This window comes from Trachypithecus francoisi, unplaced genomic scaffold, assembly GCF_009764315.1.
Source record: "Trachypithecus francoisi isolate TF-2019V2 unplaced genomic scaffold, Tfra_2.0 Lachesis_group0, whole genome shotgun sequence".
NCBI classification, from domain to species: domain Eukaryota; kingdom Metazoa; phylum Chordata; class Mammalia; order Primates; family Cercopithecidae; genus Trachypithecus; species Trachypithecus francoisi.
This window is the reverse complement of record NW_022681453.1, coordinates 88,683,193-88,703,735: the sequence shown is the minus strand read 5'-3', so window position 1 is coordinate 88,703,735 and position 20,543 is coordinate 88,683,193. Positions and strand designations below refer to the sequence as shown.

At 39.1% G+C, this 20,543-nt stretch overlaps 1 protein-coding gene across 3 annotated transcripts in view; it reads left to right on the top strand.

Annotated features, from left to right (window-relative positions):
- The window catches only part of TMEM45A (transmembrane protein 45A), an 88,360-nt gene that overhangs the window by 63,707 nt on the left and 4,110 nt on the right, over nucleotides 1-20,543 (top strand). For all 3 annotated transcript variants that reach the window (XM_033211475.1, XM_033211474.1, XM_033211476.1), the window contains 4 exons: nucleotides 569-761; nucleotides 2,318-2,530; nucleotides 3,974-4,158; nucleotides 19,691-19,836. In XM_033211475.1, the coding sequence (XP_033067366.1) occupies nucleotides 572-761; nucleotides 2,318-2,530; nucleotides 3,974-4,158; nucleotides 19,691-19,836 (734 nt within the window). In that variant the 5' untranslated portion in view covers nucleotides 569-571. The remainder of the gene's footprint in view (nucleotides 1-568; nucleotides 762-2,317; nucleotides 2,531-3,973; nucleotides 4,159-19,690; nucleotides 19,837-20,543) is intronic.

Here is a 20,543-nt window from a genome sequence, read left to right as displayed (position 1 = left end):
GATGCTTGATATTTTGAAATTATCAACCTAAAAAAATGTGTAGGCAATTTCACATCATTTCAAGTTTTAAACATAAAGATAAAAGTTTCATATCACTTTCCTTCAGAGAGGCTTGAAGGGCCACTGTGTGGAGAAGTACCCACTGTCGATGCAAAGAAATTCTTTTGATTTCTGTGTTAAAAATAATGGAACTTTTGCTTAATGTTTGTGAGATTTGGGCAAGTAGTCTCACTTCTCTAAATGAGTATCCCTAAAGAAAAAGGGATAACAGTGCTTCATTCAGGGGTATGTTGCATAAATTAGGTTGAAGACTGAACATAAAACACTTGACACAGTGCAGAGTACATGGTAAGTATTCAACAAATGTGAGTTTTTATTTGTTTTTATTGATATTATTGATATTGTAGTGGCATTTACTACTATGCACAGTAATGTAGGATCCTCAGAATCATCCTCAGGGCTGTATCCATAATCAGAAGACAGTGTACTTTATGGAAACAAGTGAGGTTTTGTCCAGATTCTGGCAATAAAATGTTTTTTTATTTTCTGTGTGTTCTTATATTTGTAGATCATGGGGAATTTCAGAGGTCATGCCCTCCCTGGAACCTTCTTTTTTATCATGGGTCTTTGGTGGTGTACAATGAGTACTCTGAAGTATATCTTCAAAAAGCAAAAGCGCACCTGCTACCTTGGTTCTAAAACATTATTCTGTAGACTGGAAATTTTGGAGGGAATTATAATAGTTGGCATGGCTTTAACTGGTGAGTGGACCATCTGTTTTCTGTTTTTACCTTTTGGGTGTTTTCATATGTAAAATCTGAAACAATATAAAATCATGAAATTGCTAAAAGGAATTTTTATTAAAAAATATCTCAACACATATTCTAATTGTAATTTCTATCAGATACAATTCATTGGGAAGGTAATAATTTACACTTATACAAAGAACTATTTCTTAATGAATTAGTCATAATAGTTAACTTGCGTACCCAAAGTGAGTTTCTTTTAAAGAATTGGTTGGAGCTTCTGAAATAATTTTATATCAATTGTTCCGATCTCTGAAAGAACAAACCCTATCAAAAACCATTTTGCAAATCATGTGAAATTAATCAAGTAATTATGGAAAAACTTCAGTAATACATCATTTCTGATAGGCTGTAGAAGACTTTAGCCTTCTGCACACATCTTTTTTTCTTGGTTCCTAAGCTGGAGAAAGAGATTAGGCCAGATAACTTCTAAGGCCTTTCCACTGAATCTTCCATCTGAAGATTCAGTGAAAATGTTCTGCGTTCTTGAGAGTTCCACTCTAGCCTCTCCGTTATAAAAGATAGATTTTCTGATTTTCCCATTAGATTTCTTCATGCTTTATTCATGGCAACAGGTCTTTGTTATGGCATCAAATTACACAGTAACATTTCCAAAGAGGGAAATTTCCTTGCCAAATCCCATAGATTAACAAATAAGGCAGTATCTGTAAGAAAGTTTAACTGTTTGCATATCAGACTAGATCATCTGCTGTATCTGTCTGGGCTTCTTTTTTCCTTTTTTCTTTTTTTTTTTGAGATGGAGTCTTGGTCTATCAGCCAGGCTGGAGTGCAGTGGCATTATCTTGGCTCACTGCAACCTCTGCCTCTTGGGTTCAAGCAATTGTGCCTCAGGCTCTCAATAGGTAGGATTACAAGCGCCTGCCACCATACCTGGCTAATTTTTGTGTGTTTAGTAGAGATGGGGTTTCACCATGTTGGCCAGGATCGGTGCGAATTCCTGACCTCCAGTGATCTGCCCGCCTCGGCCTCCCGAAGTGTTGGGATTACAGGTGTGAGCCACTGTGCTCAGTCTTGTCTGGGCTTTCTCAGTTATCATAATTGGAGAAAAGCTGAACTCTTTAGCATTTTTATCTGGTACCAAGCACAAGCCCCTACTTTATGGCAGCTACTGAAAGATGTAGTATTTAAGAAGGAAGTAATCCATTTCCATAGGAGTTGTCTCCCAAATTCAAATCTCCAAATAATTCAGGATGTATCTTAGTCATTAGATTGGAATGGGCAGTGGAACTAAGATCATTGGCATTGAAGATCTGAAATAGCTGTTTAATTCAATTGGCTATCTTTGACTAAAACTATTTAGTTGAACCAGCATCTGAACCTCCAAAACAAGCCTTAAGTGCCAATGCTCAGCTGTTAGGGAACACCTCAGAGAGAAGAATCAATGTCACAAGACACCATTAGATTGGAATAAGCAATGGGCTAATCCTCCTGCGTCTTCTTGAATTCTAGGTAAAGCAGAGTTGCTAAAACTGTGCTATGTTTCTTTGCAGGCATGGCTGGGGAGCAGTTTGTTCCTGGAGGGCCCTATCTGATGTTATATGACTATAAACAGGGCCACTGGAACCAACTCCTAGGCTGGCATCATTTCACCATGTATTTCTTCTTTGGGCTGTTTGGTGTGGCAAACATACTATGTTTCACCATCAGTTCACTTCCTGTTTCCTTAACCAAGTTAATATTGTCAAATGCCTTATTTGTGGAGGGTAAGTATGAATGAGTATTTTCATGTACCTTTCTCTATTAGTGGGCATTTGTGTAGCCCTTCATATTAATATACTTCTGGAATCTTGTTGCAGCCTTGATTGATAGGGCCATATATTTGGGCCATAATGAAATATTTGGGTGTCCTAGGCAGAGTGCCAAAGATCTACGTGCTGTACTGACTCATTTAGTAGAACTGGGCAAACACAATTGTTCAATTGCTATGTTCACATTTCACATCTGTCTCAAAGGACCACTTACGAAGGTTACTCATCTCTGGGTTGTTCTGAAGATTATCATTTTTTTTTTTTTTTTTTACTTTTAACAAATGAAAACTGATCCCAGAGTAATAAAGCATGAATACACTGAAATGAGGCAGCCACATACAGCGGAACAGCTTCCACTATCTACTAATAGGCTTTTTCATATTGATACAGTAATATTCTGCCATGTCATGACAAGTAGGGTCCAAAAAACGCAGTCACATAAAAAATATGGGGTCCTAATTTTGGAAAGTTAATTAAAACAATATTTTTTGTTCAGCTGGTCTCCCAGTTACTGTAGGGAGAAAAAAGAAAACAAGCATTTAATGATTTGTTTTCATGTATTACACAGGTAAGAAATAGATTGATTATGGAAATAGATAACCACAAATTGATCAGGAGGCAGTCACTTCCTACTTACCTTACCTCTGGCATCTGATGATAAGAACTTTTGCCCATACCTCTTGGGAACAAGGGCTGGACAAAAGGTGGATGTCAACAACTAATAGCCCAGTTCTCATTATCTCAGGGTGTTACCATATTTTGAATGAACATCTTTTCTCTTTGTCTTCATGAAAAAGATGAAGCTGGAACCTGTCCATGGGATGAAAAAATGCAGTTATTTACTACTTCTTGGGAGCTTCCAGAGTCTGTTGTTATACTTGTCAAAATCCACCCTTATGATTTATATGTGTTTGCCTCCTCCAGTGGACTGAATTGCTTAAGGCGATGCTTTGATTTATTCATCTGGGTGCTCATCTGAATTATTGCACTTGCCATGCTTACTGTTCTTTGTCCTGCTTAGAAGATGCTTTGAAATATTTTCATCTTATGGAGACTCCAACTTCATCTTAATACTTTTCATTTGGATAAAGAGGAAAAGATATTCATTCAAAAATACAGTTAACACCCTGAGATAATGAGAATCCATTCTTTGAAAATGTCACAATATGTTAGAGAATAAAGGTCAGGGAAAAGAAAAAGAGGGTTAGATTTCAAAGATTCTATTCTAATGAGGTGGTAATGTCTCCAAAAATGCAGTACTGTGGGAATCAGTGGGCACCTGCTCTTTTGGACAAATGTGTGTATGTGTAAAATTCTGTTTACAGAGAGAGGGCGAGAGAGAAACAGTGGGTGACCCTTGGTTCCACTGAAGAAGATAATCTGTTTTTTCCCCATCAGCTTTTATCTTCTACAACCACACTCATGGCCGGGAAATACTGGACATCTTTGTGCACCAGCTGCTGGTTTTGGTCATCTTTCTGACAGGCCTCGTTGCCTTTCTAGAGTTCCTTGTTCGGAACAATGTACTTCTGGAGCTACTGCGGTCAAGCCTCATTCTGCTTCAGGGGAGCTGGTTCTTTCAGGTGAGTTGGGATCTCTACTTAATGTACCTGGACCCTTTGCTTGTAACTTCTCTGTTTATTTGATGAGGCAGTTTGCTGTAGACCCCAGAGACTTCCCTCCAACGTATGGCCTGTAGTAAGATCATGGGCCTCTGAGAAGTGATGTTTGACTGTCCCAATAGCCTTGATGGGAGAATTGTCAAGCAGCTGGGAAGTGGTGCGTGCACATCTTCATCACATACCTGGACATCCATTACGTAGGAACTCTGAGCTGATGCTTTTAGTTAGAAGCAGTTCCTGACACTAAGGCAGCTTATAGCGTAATAAGCTTAAGAAACATGTAGAAGGCAGAAAAGAGAGCAAACTATTATTTATTGAGAAATAACTATATGTTGGCTACTGTACCAAACTTTTATATATACATTGTTTTATTTTTTCCTTGCAACAGCCTGGAATTCAGGCATTATCATCACCAATTTACAGATAGGAAGACTCAGAGAGACCAAGTCTCATACAATAATGGAGCTAGGATCTAAATTTGGATTCGTCCCACCCAAGGCCCCAGGCTTTTTCCATTTTAAGCTGTTAACTCTTTAACCTTGATGTGTTGTTGAAAGCATGAATTCCAATCAGTGAACATACATTTTATAGAGACCGATGAATCATAATCCGACATGCATACATATCTGTAAACAAAGTCTAGGATGGAAGGTGAATTTTGGTTTAATCAGGGGAGACTCCTTAGAAGAGATTTTTAGTCACCAGAGAGCAGAGATTTGGGATAATGAGGTTATTTTAGAGATTTGTATTGCACATGAGGAGTGATAAAAAGCATTGGTAGGCGAGCAGGAGAGAAATATCATCGTCAAATGGGATAGAAAAGATGTACTATTTAAGCATGCAAGAAAATGGAAAGGCTGTTGCGGCAAAGGCCAGTAAAGAGGGACTAGATCCAACAGTTATTTTAATGGAAAACTTCATAGAGAAAATACTAACAAATACTCTATAATGTGAAGAAGCTGATAATTGGTGAATTTAATTATGTAAAATGTTATGTAAAACACTCTATATATGTTGCTGTGGCTTGGTATCTTGTCTGCTCCTGACACATAACAATGACAGATAAAATAAAATAAAATAAAATAAATAAAATAATAGAAAAATAGAAAAAATAGAAAATTGGAAAGAAAATGTTAAAAATAAATTTAAACAATAGAAAACACTAACTGCAATGAAGCAAAACAAACAAAAAGAGGCCAAAGAAACTTGTGCGCTGGATGTAGAACAGAAATGCAGAGCAAGGTCAAGCTGAGCCCACAAGCCCAGAGCAGACGGTGACGGCTGGTTTTTTTGGCTCCAGTGAGACTAAAAGAAAGTAAAAGGACTCCTTTCAAGGTGGAGGATGAAACCAGGCTTTTGGGACTCTTTGATTGTGTTTTTTATATATTCTATATTCCTAATGGTTTTTCATCTGATTGATCTCTCACTTTCTAATAGAAGTCTGTTGAAGTTTTATATTACAGGTCTGGATTTGTCCATTTCTTCTTATGTTGATTTTTTGCTTTGTTGTAAGGCTGTTTTCTGCTTCTCTGTCTTTTTTTTTTTTTTTAGTCTTTTTTTTAGTTAGATTCTGATCTCATTTATTTTCAGTCTTTCTTGGTTTAAAATAAATGCATTCAAACAAATACATTTGTCTGCACAGTGCTAGAGCTGCCTTCCGTAAAATTTGATGTGTTAGTTTGTAGTTTTTCAATGTGTTGATGTAGTTTTCACTGTTGGGTAATTTTGAATGTTATTTCCAGGTGCTTCTCTCTTTAATGTATGAGTTATTTAGGAGTACACTTTTAAGTTTCCAAAAATATTCTTTTTTTCTTATGATTTCTTTCTAATGTAATTGTTTTATGGTCAGGGAATGTGTTCTCTTTGTAATGTGTTGAGACTTCCTTTGGAACATGGCCCAATGTCAGTGGTTGTAAATGATCCAGGTAGTCAAAAGGAAAGTATATCCTCTTTGTTTGGTTTAGGAGTCCTCATATATTTACTAGACCAAGTTTGTTAAAAGGCTAAACATTCAAATAAAGAAAGGCAGGACAAGAGGGGAGACCCAAAGAGAACAGAATTATAAACATAAGAGCAGAATGAATGAAATTAATTAGTGTTCAGTTAATAGTGACTACTGTCTAGGATCTGAAGGAGGAAGCTGTGGGTTATACCTCAACTGGGAATAGGTTGGCTTAGTGTTGCCCCTTTTGGCAGATAAATGTTTTCATATTTCCCCCAAAAGCTTTTCTAAGGAAGAGATTAATGCCTTTGGGCATAAATCCATGATTATTTAGAAAATTTTTCATCTACCAATATGTCTAGACTAGACTGTTTCCTTTTTTCCTGGTGGTCAGCCTAAATAATGTCTGCAGCCTTAAAGAAAAATGAACATTTAATACCAATGCAAACACACACACTGGCAGGAAATGAAGGTTTAGCCATAGTGACACTCCTACTACTGTACTCCTCTGAAACAAAAATGTCTAGAAACTTAGGTGAATTTATTATGCTTCCAGTTGATAAGTGTGGTATATGAATGTTTACGGCAAAATGCTGTCTTAAGCTAACAATATTATGTCATGACTTGCTTTTCACCATATTACCACATTTTTTTCTCACTACTTCTTCATGTATGGTTAATATGTTAATACTCGTGCATAAACTGTGTATAGAGGGATTAGATAAAACACTCACCTAGACTCTTGGAACCATAAGTATGGAGATGTGAACTGAAGGAAACAAATACTCAGACTGGCCACTTTTTTATCACACACATATAAATGATTGGGTAATACGTAAATGGAGAGGGAATTTCCCTTCCAACTTATTAGCAACGCTTTCTTTCCTGAACCACATCACAGTCAAAAATGTTTTCTCAATAACCTAGCCACATCATACACTTTAAAAAAGAAAAAAAAAAATCCTGCAAGCCCCTTTATTCCATGAATCATGTTTTCCCTGTGTCTCGATGTGGGAGAATATTTCAAAAGCTCGCTTTGCACCTTCTCATTCCCAAGCTCCCTCCAGTCATCTTCACTGCCCAGGTGTGGGGACAATCAGGGAATGAGGAAGGTGCTCCTGCTGTTGTTGCTTCTTCTTATTTTGGACAGTTGCTTCCACTGCATCTCCCAGCTCCATTGATTCCCACAGGGATTCCTCCCACAACTGCATAGATCCTGAGCCCAAATGAAAGCTCAGTCTTTGTTTTGCCTTTATGAAGGACAAAAGTTCATTTTCAAATGACACAAAGGCCCAACTAAGCAGTAATCGTTTGAGGTCTGATGCGGCAGCAGATCAAACATTTGCTTAGGCTTTTAGTGTTGAAAGAAATGATTGGATAATCAGATAACAACAGGAAATTCAGACTTCGCTATAGGAAATCGGCCCCAGGCTTATTGCCTATTAGAGAAGATAATTATTTACACTTGAAATGTGATACCAATGAAGCTTAAACTAGTCTAAACTAGTCGAAACCAGATGTTCAGGAATGGCATACAGGTTGTAGCAAGAAAAACTTTTTTTTTGCAGGTTGAGGTTTTTTTGGAATTTTATATAAGGAAACAAGACGACAAATAAAAGTGAAGTTTCTGTATTTAAAGGAGGATTTAATGAGTTGTGGCAGTTTCTAGCTTTAATTTGGGGTTTCAGCTTTCCTAATTTATTTGTGTTTGGCCTCGAATGACTATGGGATGTTTCTATGGCTTTCACTGTAGTCACATCAGTTAACTCTGTTCAGTGGCTTCAGTCAAATCTTTAGCTTTCAGCATTAGGCTCTGAGGGTGCTAAAGAGATTGGCTATGAGAGGGGCTCCAAGTTTCTCTTCTCCTGCTGTAAACAGCAAAAAGTTTGGTAGAATTAATGATGCCTAATGGAGGTGACTTGAGATTTTATTTTGGAAGCTCCAAAAAGCAATTATGAATATCGCATGTAGTGACAAGTCCCTGGGCCCGCAGTTTAGACCAACCTGAATCTGAATGCTAGCTTTACCACACTAATTACATGAATCACCATAGATAATATGTTCTGTGCCGTTTCTATATTAATGGAAATATTAATAATATCTCATGGGGTTATTGGGAAAAATATATGTTATAACTTGACAATGCATGCTGCCCTGAGGAGAGGACTGCTAATTCCAGAGGAAGGGGAGCAGAGGAAGCTTCCAGAAGAAGGTGAAAGATAGAAGAGAGTCACCAATGTGTCTAGGCTTAAGGTTTAGGGCAAGTGATACCCTTTTGCTTATTTGAACTCAACCGCTGTATTAGTTTCCTAGAGCTATGATAACAGATCCCTAGAAATTGGGTGACATATAAGAGAAATTTATTCTTTTACTCTTCTGGAGAACAGAAATCTGAAATCAAGGTGTTGGCAGGGTTGGTTTTCTCCTGGGGTCCAGAGGGAGAATCAGTCCCATGCTGATCTCCTAGCCAACTGCCAACCATCCTTGGCATTCCTCGGCTTGTGGCAGCAAGACTTCATTCTCTGCCTTTATTATCACAAGATATTCTTCCTGTATTTCTTTGTTTTCCTATGTCTTCACATGGCCTTCTTATAAGGATGCCAGTCTTTGGGTTTAGAGCCAACTCTAATCCAGTATGACTTCACGTTAACTTGATCACATCTGCAAAGACTCTGTTTCCAAATACAATCACGTTCAGAGATACTGGGAGTTAGGACTTCAACATATTGGAGGACACAATTTAACCCACTACAAATGCTGACCCTTACCTCTGGGAGCTGGAGCAGGTCACTTCCCGATCTGGGGTGGGCAGCTCATGTGGATGGCGTTTGAGAAATGTTGGCAGGACTGTGGGTGGGATCTGGAGGGCTAGTCCACAGCTCTTAACACTCATCTTCCCTAAAATTCCCCTTTCTGCACAGAATTTTTCTCTCAATTTCCGTGAATTCATTGTAAGAGGAAGGCATGAGACCCCAGCTTAGATAACTGGGCCTTTGAACTGGGAGTTGACCATGTGACTTGATTTTCTCTCTTGTCATTCCAAACAGTGAGCATAGAGGACCTAGCAATTCTTGCTTTCTTCCAGGGGCTTCAGGGACCTGGGCTCTGGTCACTTTGGCTCCCACAGTGAGCTTTCCTAGCAGTATATAAAAGGGGTATTGCAAAACACTGATATGTCCAAAGCAACAGTCTAACCAGCAGGGTGACATTTTCCACCTGCAGTTTCTGAGTACTGTGAGCTCATACCTCTAACTTAATGACTGATGTATCTTCTGCCACAGATGTTGACACCTCTTGCCTTTAGAATACATCCATGTTCTAATGCAGAGGCCCCAGCCCTTGGTGGGTGAGGCACAGCGGCAGTGATGCAAACGTTTTTGCAGCTGTTTGGGGATGGAGGGGCAGGGGCGTGCATGACTTAATTTTCCTATCTATAAAATAGACAATAAATGCATTCTGTCTCCTGGGATATAAAGAAGGGAAAGAGGAAGTTATTGTAAAGTACCTTGCTAATTTCAACTAATAAGATATTTTGGGAAAATGTATGACTCTGACATTGGTTGACAAATAAAATGCACTGGGCCAGGACAAAAATAGAAAACTTTGGTTGGATCGCTCCACTTGGTCAGGAAGGTAAACTGAATGATGAATCAATGGAGGCTACATGCTTCCACTCATGTTTGCCATTTAGGAATACAGGCCTAATGTTGCCAGATCTATTTTTACAAAAAAAAGCTGAGAATGCAAACTTTTGTGTAATGTTTCCTAATTTTTTAAGTGTTAGGAACTTAAGCAAATTATTATTATTATTATTTTTTTTTTTTTGAGACAAATTCTCACTCTGTGGCCCAGGCTGTGGGCCAGGAGTGCAGTGGCGTGATGTCAGCTCACTGCTGCCTCTGCCTCCCAGGTTCAAGCGATTCTCCTGCCTCAGTCTCCCAAGAGCTGGGATTATAGGCATGTGCCACCAGGCCTAGCTAATTTTTTGTATTCTTAGTAGAAATGGGGTTTCACTGTGTTGCCCAGGCTGGTCTGAAACTCTTGACTTTAGGTGATCCACCTGCCTTGGCCTCCCAAAGTGCTGGGATTACAGGCATGAGCCACCACACTCGGCCACAAATTATTGTTTTAAATATGCAGGCCAGACAAAGCATGTCTGGGAATTAGAGATGTAGCTCAAGGGCCCACGGTCTGTCATTTATGTTTTAATGGTAATATAGTGCCATGTCCTCGTGGAACCACCTTCCATCTCAGTACTGATTGTTCAAACCATACCAGAACTGCTGAGATGACTCAAACTGATCTTGTTATCCAGGCCACTGTCCTTCATATTGCCCCATATGGAAAGGCTATATGGTGAAAAGACTATGGAGTGGGAGAAAGAACATGGAGTTTTTGGAGCCAGAAACTACTGGTTTGGATCCCTACCGTAGTCATTCAGCCATTTGGTAATACCGGGGGAAGTTATTGAAGTCCTTGAGTTCCAGTCTTTTCCTGTGACATACAAGGATGATGATGTCTTCTTCTTGAGGTTGTTTCAAGGACTAAGAATTATTATTATTATTATTTTTTATTATACTTTAAGTTCTAGGGTACATGTGCATGACGTTTATATCATGTATAACTCCCCAATGCAATCCCTCCCTCCTCCCCCCTCCCTCCTCCCCCTCCCCATGATAGGCCCCAGTGTGTGATGTTCCCCTTCCCGAGTCCAAGTGATCTCATTGTTCAGTTCCCACCTATGAGTGAGAACATGCGGTGTTTGGTTTTCTCTTCTTGTGATAGTTTGCTAAGAATGATGGTTTCCAGCTGCATCCATGTCCCTACAAAGGACGCAAACTCATCCTTTTTTATGGCTGCATAGTATTCCATGGTGTATATGTGCCACATTTTCTTAATCCAGTCTGTCACAGATGGACATTTGGGTTGATTCCAAGTCTTTGCTATTGTGAAGAGTGCCGCAATAAACATACGTGTGCATGTGTCTTTGTAGTAGAGTAATTTATAATCCTTTGGGTATATACCCAGTAGTGGGATGGCTGGGTCATATGGTACATCTAGTTCTAGATCCTTGAGGAATGGCCATACTGTTTTCCATAATGGTTGAACTAGTTTACAATCCCACCAACAGTGTAAAAGTGTTCCTATTTCTCCACATCCTCTCCAACACCTGTTGTTTCCTGACTTCTTAATGATTGCCATTCTAACTGGTGTGAGATGGTATCTCATTGTGGTTTTGATTTGCATTTCTCTGATGGCGAGTGATGATGAGCATTTTTTCATGTGTCTGTTGGCGGTATGGATGTCTTCTTTTGAGAAATGTCTGTTCATATCCTTTTCCCACTTTTGGATGGGGTTGTTTGTTTTTTTCTTGTACATTTGTTTGAGTTCTTTGTAGATTCTGGATATCAGCCCTTTGTCAGATGAGTAGGTTGCAAAAATTTTCTCCCATTCTGTAGGTTGCCTGTTCACTCTGATGGTAGTTTCTTTAGCTGTGCAAAAGCTCTTTAGTTTAATTAGATCTCATGTGTCAATTTTTGCTTTTGCTGCCGTTGCTTTTGGTGTTTTAGACATGAAGTCCTTGCCCATGCCTATGTCCTGAATGGTACTACCTAGATTTTCTTCTAGGGTTTTTATGGTATTAGGTCTAACATTTAAGTCTCTAATCCATCTTGAATTAATTTTCGTATAAGGGGTAAGGAAAGGATCCAGTTTCAGCTTTCTACTTATGGCTAGCCAATTTTCCCAGCACCATTTATTAAATAGGGAATCCTTTCCCCATTTCTTGTTTCTCTCAGGTTTGTCAAAGATCAGATGGCTGTAGATGTGTGGTATTATTTCTGAGGACTCTGTTCTGTTCCATTGGTCTATATCTCTGTTTTGGTACCAGTACCATGCTGTTTTGGTTACTGTAGCCTTGTAGTATAGTTTGAAGTCAGGTAGCGTGACGCCTCCAGCTTTGTCCTTTTGACTTAGGATTGTCTTGGCAATGCGGGCTCTTTTTTGGTTCCATATGAACTTTAAAGCAGTTTTTTCCAATTCTGTGAAGAAAGTCATTGGTAGCTTGATGGGGATGGCATTGAATCTATAAATCACCTTGGGCAGTATGGCCATTTTCACGATATTGATTCTTCCTATCCATGAGCATGGTATGTTCTTCCATTTGTTTGTGTCCTCTTTTATTTCACTGAGCAGTGGTTTGTAGTTCTCCTTGAAGAGGTCCTTTACATCCCTTGTAAGCTGGATTCCTAGATATTTTATTCTCTTTGAAGCAGTTGTGAATGGAAGTTCATTCCTGATTTGGCTCTCTGCTTGTCTGTTACTGGTGTATAAGAATGCTTGTGATTTTTGCACATTAATTTTGTATCCTGAGACTTTGCTGAAGTTGCTTATCAGCTTAAGGAGATTTTGGGCTGAGACAATGGGGTTTTCTAAATATACAATCATGTCATCTGCAAACAGGGACAATTTGACTTCTTCTTTTCCTAACTGGATACCCTTGATTTCTTTCTCTTGCCTGATTGCCCTAGCCAGAACTTCCAACACTATGTTGAATAGGAGTGGTGAGAGAGGGCATCCCTGTCTTGTGCCAGTTTTCAAAGGGAATTTTTCCAGTTTTTGCCCATTCAGTATGATATTAGCTGTGGGTTTGTCATAAATAGCTCTTATTATTTTGAGGTACATTCCATCAATACCGAATTTATTGAGCGTTTTTAGCATAAAGGGCTGTTGAATTTTGTCAAAAGCCTTTTCTGCATCTATTGAGATAATCATGTGGTTCTTGTCCTTGGTTCTGTTTATATGCTGGATTACGTTTATTGATTTGCGAATGTTGAACCAGCCTTGCATCCCAGGGATGAAGCCCACTTGATCATGGTGGATAAGCTTTTTGATGTGCTGCTGAATCCGGTTTGCCAGTATTTTATTGAGGATTTTTGCATCGATGTTCATCAGGGATATTGGTCTAAAATTCTCTTTTTTTGTTGTGTCTCTGCCAGGCTTTGGTATCAGGATGATGTTGGCCTCATAAAATGAGTTAGGGAGGATTCCCTCTTTTTCTATTGATTGGAATAGTTTCAGAAGGAATGGTACCAGCTCCTCCTTGTACCTCTGGTAGAATTCAGCCGTGAATCCATCTGGTCCTGGACTTTTTTTGGTGGGTAGGCTATTAATTGTTGCCTCAATTTCAGAGCCTGCTATTGGTCTATTCAGGGATTCAACTTCTTCCTGGTTTAGTCTTGGGAGAGTGTAAGTGTCCAGGAAATTATCCATTTCTTCTAGATTTTCTAGTTGATTTGCGTAGAGGCATTTATAGTATTCTCTGATGGTTGTTTGTATTTCTGTGGGGTCGGTGGTGATATCCCCTTTATCATTTTTTATTGCGTCTATTTGATTCCTCTCTCTTTTCTTCTTTATTAGTCTAGCTAGCGGTCTGTCAATTTTGTTGATCTTTTCAAAAAACGAACTCCTGGATTCATTGATTTTTTGGAGGGTTTTTTGTGTCTCTATCTCCTTCAGTTCTGCTCTGATCTTAGTTATTTCTTGCCTTCTGCTAGCTTTTGAATGTGTTTGCTCTTGCCTCTCTAGTTCTTTTAATTGTGATGTTAGAGTGTCAAGTTTAGATCTCTCCTGCTTTCTCTTGTGGGCATTTAGTGCTATAAATTTCCCTCTACACACTGCTTTAAATGTGTCCCAGAGATTCTGGTATGTTGTATCTTTGTTCTCATTGGTTTCAAAGAACATCTTTATTTCTGCTTTCATTTCGTTATGTACCCAGTAGTCATTCAGGAGCAGGTTGTTCAGTTTCCATGTAGTTGAGTGGTTTTGATTGAGTTTCTTAGTCCTGAGTTCTAGTTTGATTGCACTGTGGTCTGAGAGACAGTTTGTTATAATTTCTGTTCTTGTACATTTGCTGAGGAGTGCTTTACTTCCAATTATGTGGTCAATTTTGGAATAAGTGCGATGTGGTGCTGAGAAGAATGTATATTCTGTTGATTTGGGGTGGAGAGTTCTATAGATGTCTATTAGGTCCGCTTGGTGCAGAGATGAGTTCAATTCCTGGATATCCTTGTTAACTTTCTGTCTCGTTGATCTGTCTAATGTTGACAGTGGAGTGTTGAAGTCTCCCATTATTATTGTATGGGAGTCTAAGTCTCTTTGTAGGTCTCTAAGGACTTGCTTTATGAATCTGGGTGCTCCTGTATTGGGTGCATAGATATTTAGGAGAGTTAGCTCTTCCTGTTGAATTGATCCCTTTACCATTATGTAATGGCCTTCTTTGTCTCTTTTGATCTTTGATGGTTTAAAGTCTGTTTTATCAGAGACTAGGATTGCAACCCCTGCTTTTTTTTGTTCTCCATTTGCTTGGTAGATCTTCCTCCATCCATTTATTTTGAGCCTATGTATGTCTCTGCATGTGAGATGGGTCTCCTGAATACAGCAGACTGATGGGTCTTGACTCTTTATCCAGTTTGCCAGTCTGTGTCTTTTAATTGGAGCATTTAGTCCATTTACATTTAAGGTTAATATTGTTATGTGTGAACTTGATCCTGTCATTATGATATTCACTGGTTATTTTGCTCGTTAGTTGATGCAGTTTCTTCCTAGCCTCGATGGTCTTTACATTTTGGCATATTTTTGCAATGGCTGGTACCGGTTGCTCCTTTCCATGTTTAGGGCTTCCTTCAGGGTCTCTTGTAAGGCAGGCCTGGTGGTGACAAAATCTCTAAGCATTTGCTTATCTGTAAAGGATTTTATTTCTCCTTCACTGATGAAGCTTAGTTTGGCTGGATATGAAATTCTGGGTTTAAAATTCTTTTCTTTAAGAACGTTGAATATTGGCCCCCACTCTCTTCTGGCTTGTAGAGTTTCTGCCGAGAGGTCTGCTGTTATTCTGATGGGCTTCCCTTTGTGGGTAACCCGACCTTTCTCTCTGGCTGCCCTTAAGATTTTTTCCTTCATTTCAACTTTGGTGAATCTGGCAATTATGTGTCTTGGAGTTGCTCTTCTGGAGGAGTATCTTTGTGGCGTTCTCTGTATTTCCTGAATCTGAATGTTGGCCTGCCCTACTAGGTTGGGGAAGTTCTCCTGGATGATATCCTGAAGAGTGTTTTCCAACTTGGTTCCATTTTCCCCCTCACTTTCAGGCACCCCAATCAGATGTAGATTTGGTCTTTTTACATAATCCCATACTTCTTGCAGGCTTTGTTCATTTCTTTTTCTTCTTTTTTCTTTTGGTTTCTCTTCTTGCTTCATTTCATTCATTTGATCCTCAATCGCTGATACTCTTTCTTCCAGTTGATCGAGTCGGTTACTGAAGCTCGTGCATTTGTCACGTATTTCTCGTGTCATGGTTTTCATCTCTGTCATTTCGTTTATGATCTTCTCTGCATTAATTAGTCTAGCTGTCAATTCTTCCACTTTTTTTTCAAGATTTTTAGTTTCTTTGCGCTGGGTATGTAATTCCTCCTTTAGCTCTGAGAGGTTTGATGGACTGAAGCCTTCTTCTCTCATCTCGTCAAAGTCATTCTCTGACCAGCTTTGATCCGTTGCTGGCGATGGGCTGCGCTCCTTTGCAGGGGGAGATGCGCTCTTATTTTTTGAATTTCCAGCTTTTCTGCCCTGCTTCTTCCCCATCTTTGTGGTTTTATCTGTCTCTGGTCTTTGATGATGGTGACGTACTGATGGGGTTTTGGTATAGGTGTCCTTCCTGTTTGATAGTTTTCCGTCTGACAGTCAGAAGGACTGTCTGTTGGTCTGTTGGAGATTGCTTGAGGTCCACTCCAGACCCTGTTTGCCTGAGTATCAGCAGCAGAGGTTGCCGAAGATAGAATATTGCTGAACAGCGAGTGTACCTGTCTGATTCTTTCTTTGGAAGTTTCCTCTCAGGGGTGACTCCACCCTGTGAGGTGTGGGGTGTCAGACTACCCCTAGTGGGGGATGTCTCCCATCTAGGCTACTCAGGGGTCAGGGACCCACCTGAGCAGGCAGTCTGTCCGTTCTCAGATCTCAACCTCCGCGTTAGGAGATCCACGGCTCTCCCCAAAGCTGTCAGACAGAGTTGTTCGCGTCTGCACCGGCCCCGGCTCTTTCCCCTGTTGGACTGCAGCTGTGCGCTGTCCGCAGAGGTAGAGTCTACAGAGACAGGCAGGCTTCCTTGAGCTGCTGTGAGCTCCACCCAGTTCGAGCTTCCCAGCGGCTTTGTTTACCTACTTAAGCCTCAGCAATGGCGGGCGCCCCTCCCCCAGCCTCGCTGCTGCCTTGCGGATAGATTGCTGCAGACGGCTGTGTTAGCAGTGAGGGAGGCTCCGTGGGCGTGGGACCCTCCCGGCCAGGTGTGGGATATATTCTCCTGGTGTGCCTTTTTCCTTAAAGCGCAGTATTGGGGTGGGAGTTACCCGATTTTCCAGGTGTTGTGTGTCTCAGTTCCCCTGGCTAGGAAAAGGGATTCCCTTCCCCCTTGCGCTTCCAGGTGAGGCGATGCCTCGCCCTGCTTCAGCTCACGCTGGTCAGGCTGCAGCAGCTGACCAGCACCACTTGTCCGGCACTCCCTAGAGAGATGACCCCAGTACCTCAGTTGAAAATGCAGAAATCACCGGTCTTCTGTGTCGCTCGCGCTGGGAGTTGGAGACTGGAGCTGTTCCTATTTGGCCATCTTGCTCCCGACTAAGAATTATTGTGACATTTATGTACATGAGTGAGGATGAAATGACAAGCACATGGTAGTAGCATCATCTATCAGACAGTAGATAGTCTAGATATTTTATGTAATCATAATATATGTGAACTTTTGTGTCTGCCTTCTTTTTACTTAGTATAATTGTTTTCAAGTTTCATCCATGTTATTGCCTATACTTCATTCCTTTTATGGTTGATTGATAGTCCATTGTATGAGTATACCGCATTTTGCTTATCCATCATCAGTTTTTGAATATTTGGGTTGTTTTCATCTTTTGACTATTATTAATAGTTCTGCTATGAACATTCGTATACAAGTTTTGTTTGGATACCTATTTTCAGTTCTTTTGGGTAGAAGTGGAATTGACAGGTCATATGGAATTCTGTATTTAACTTCCTGAGGAATTGCAAAACTGTTACCACAGTAGCTGCAGAATTTTATCCCAATAAAAAATTAGATAGATAGATAAATGCATGAATGTATTTCAGGTTTCTAAAACTAAATGAAATTCAAAACCAAGATAATATCATGGATAATCCTACAAATGTCTACCATATACTGGCTATGTGTCAGTTACAGTGCTTAGGCATTTCCTTGCAATGGCCCTTTTTGAGGATATATTATTATCCTCGTTTTAATGACTTATTATCCTCATTATCCAGATAATCAGGATTATCCATTTTATATTCCATCAGCAATATATAAGGATTTCAATTTCTCCATATCCTCACCAATGTTTGTTATTTTTATTATTATTATTGCCAGCCTAATGAATAAAAAATGGTATCTCATTGTGGTTTTGATTTGCATTCCCCTGACGAACAATGATATCAATCATCTATTCATGTGCTTATTGATCATTTGTATATTTTCTTTGGGGAAATGTTTCTTGAAGTCCTTTGCCCATTAAAATTTTTTTGGTTGAGTTTTAGGAATTCTTTTTATATTCTTGATATAATCTCTTATCAGATATATGATTTGCAAATATTTTCTCTCATTCTGTGAGTCGTCTTTTCATTTTCTTAATAGTGTCCTTTGAAACACAAAAGTTAATTTTGATGAAGTCCAATTTTTCTGTTTTTTCTTTGGTTGATGGTGCTTTTGGTGTCATAGCTTTAAAAAATCAACAAATTGCAAGTGATGAAGCTTCCTCCCTCTTTTCTTCTAGGAATTTTGTGGTTTTAGCTCTCATATTTAGGTCTTTAATCCATTTTGAGTTAATTTTATATATGAGTTAATTTTATATATGAGGTAAGGGTCCAAATTCATTCTTTTGCATATAATACCCAGTTATCTCAGCACCATTTGTTGAAGAGACTGTTCTTTCCCCATTGAATGGCTTTGGCACCCTTGTCAAAAACCAATTGACCATAGACATATGAGTTTATTTCTAGACTCTCAATTTTATTTCATTGATCTAAATGTTTATCACTATGCCAGTACCACACTGTTGTTTTGATTACTGTAGTTCTGTAGTATTGAAGTCCTCCAGCTTTCTTTTTTAAGGTTGTTTTGGTTATTCTGGGTCCCTTGCAATTCCATATGAATTACAGGATCAGCTTTTTCCATTTCTGCAAAAAAAAAAGAAGGACATTGGAATTTTGATGGCAATTGCATTGAATCTGTAGATTGCTTTGGGTGGTATTGCCATCTCAAAAATATTAAGCTTCCAGTCTATGAATATGAGATAGCTTTCTATTTATTTGAGTCTTCTTTGATTTCTTTCAATAATGTTATGCAGATTTTGGTGTACAAGTCTTAAACCTCCTTGATCAAATTTATTCTTATTTTATTCTTTTTAATGCTATTGTAGGTGGAACTGTTTTCTTTCTTTCTTTTTTAGACGGAGTCTCACTCTGTCACCCAGGTTGGAGTGCAGTGGCTCTATCTCAGCTCACTACAAGCTCCGCCTCCTGGGTTCACGCCATTCCTCTGCTTCAGCTTCCTGAGTAACTGGGACTACAGGCACCCGCCACCAAGCCTGGCTAATTTTTTTTGTATTTTTAGTGGAGACGGGGTTTCACCGTGTTAGCCAGGATGGCCTCAATCTCCTGACCTCGTGATCCACCCGCCTCGGCCTCCCAAAGTGCTGGGGTTACAGGCGTGAGCCACCACACCTGGCCAGAACTGTTTTCTTAATTTTATTTTTGAGTTCATTGCTTTTGTGTAGAAATACAACTGTTTTGTGTACTGATTTTGTATCCTGCTTCTACATTTATTAGCCCTAATAGTTTTTTTGTGGATTCTTTAGGAATTTCTATACATAAGATCATGTCATCTGTGAATGTAGATATTTTTGCCTCTTTCTTTCTAGTATGGATGCCTTTTATTTTTCTTCATGGCTTAATTGCTCTAGCTAAATCTTAGCTTAATTGCTCTAGCTGAATCTTAGCTTAATTGCTCTAGCTAGATTTTCAGTACAACGTTGAATAGAAGTGTGAAAGCAGACATCCATGTCTCGTTCCTGATACTAGGGGGAAAGATTTCAGTCTTTTACCATTAAATATAATGTTAACTATGGGCATTTATTTATTTTAAAACCTTTTTTGTACTCCAATTTTGAAATAACAGAGTGAAACTGCACCATGTAGAAACCGAAAACATTCACTTAAAGTTCAGACATTCCTAGCGAGATGATTTTATATTTTGAAAACTGATCATTAAATGTCCTTTTAAAATTTTTATGAAAATATGACATATTAGAGACTCTATATATTACTAAAACAGGTAGCAAAACCTGATGTTTTATCTATTACATCTTAGATAATTGGAGTTAACTTAGTTATTTACCTTGGAGGCAAGCATTTTGAAATGCACTATTTTTGGGAATGTGGTTGTTTATTTTAATATGTGCTTTTTGTTCTAAATTACAGATTGGATTTGTCCTGTATCCCCCCAGTGGAGGTCCTGCATGGGATCTGGTGGATCATGAAAATATTTTGTTTCTTACCATATGCTTTTGTTGGCATTATGCAGTAACCATTCTCATCGTTGGAATGAATTATGCTTTCATCACCTGGTAAGTTAGCGATTTCTGTTCATGGAAGTTCTGTTCCTTGGTATGTGATTATCAAGACTCAGTGGTATTGAATTGAAAATTCAAAAGGGGATTTCATTCCTTATCATCCCATAAGACAGGGTAGCATAGCAGAATATTATCTGCAAACACAAAAAATCTCAGTAAAAGGAATAAATGCTGGTTTAAAGTTGGAGTCACTCAAGAGTGCCTCGGCTGTGCGTCTGATGCTCGTATTACCCTTCATCACACTCCTCTGTGCCTCCACGTCTCCATGTATGCTATTTCCTCTTCTCTCTTCTGAATGGTCTCCCTCACCCTCCACTGCCTATATAGTGAGTCCTCCATTTACCCATGTGTAGATACTTCAATTATAGCACTTCTTAAGTTTCGAGTCCTTTTTTGACCAACTTGTGTGTGTTCCATTAAATGTAGGTGTCTGCCTAATTTGACATTGATTAATATTTCTAAAAGTCAGATCCAGTTGAATACATTTTTTCTTAGAACTCCAGTATAATGTTTCATAAGTGAGTAAGGAGCAGTAGAAGAGAGTTATAAGAACACATATTTTTAGCTCCACTATTTATCAACTGTATGACTTTGGGCCAATTACTTAACCACATTAAGTACTAGTTTTGTTGTTTGTAAAATGGGGAAATAATAAGACCTAAATGAGATCGAGTATTTAAGCTTAGGATATAATAAGAGCT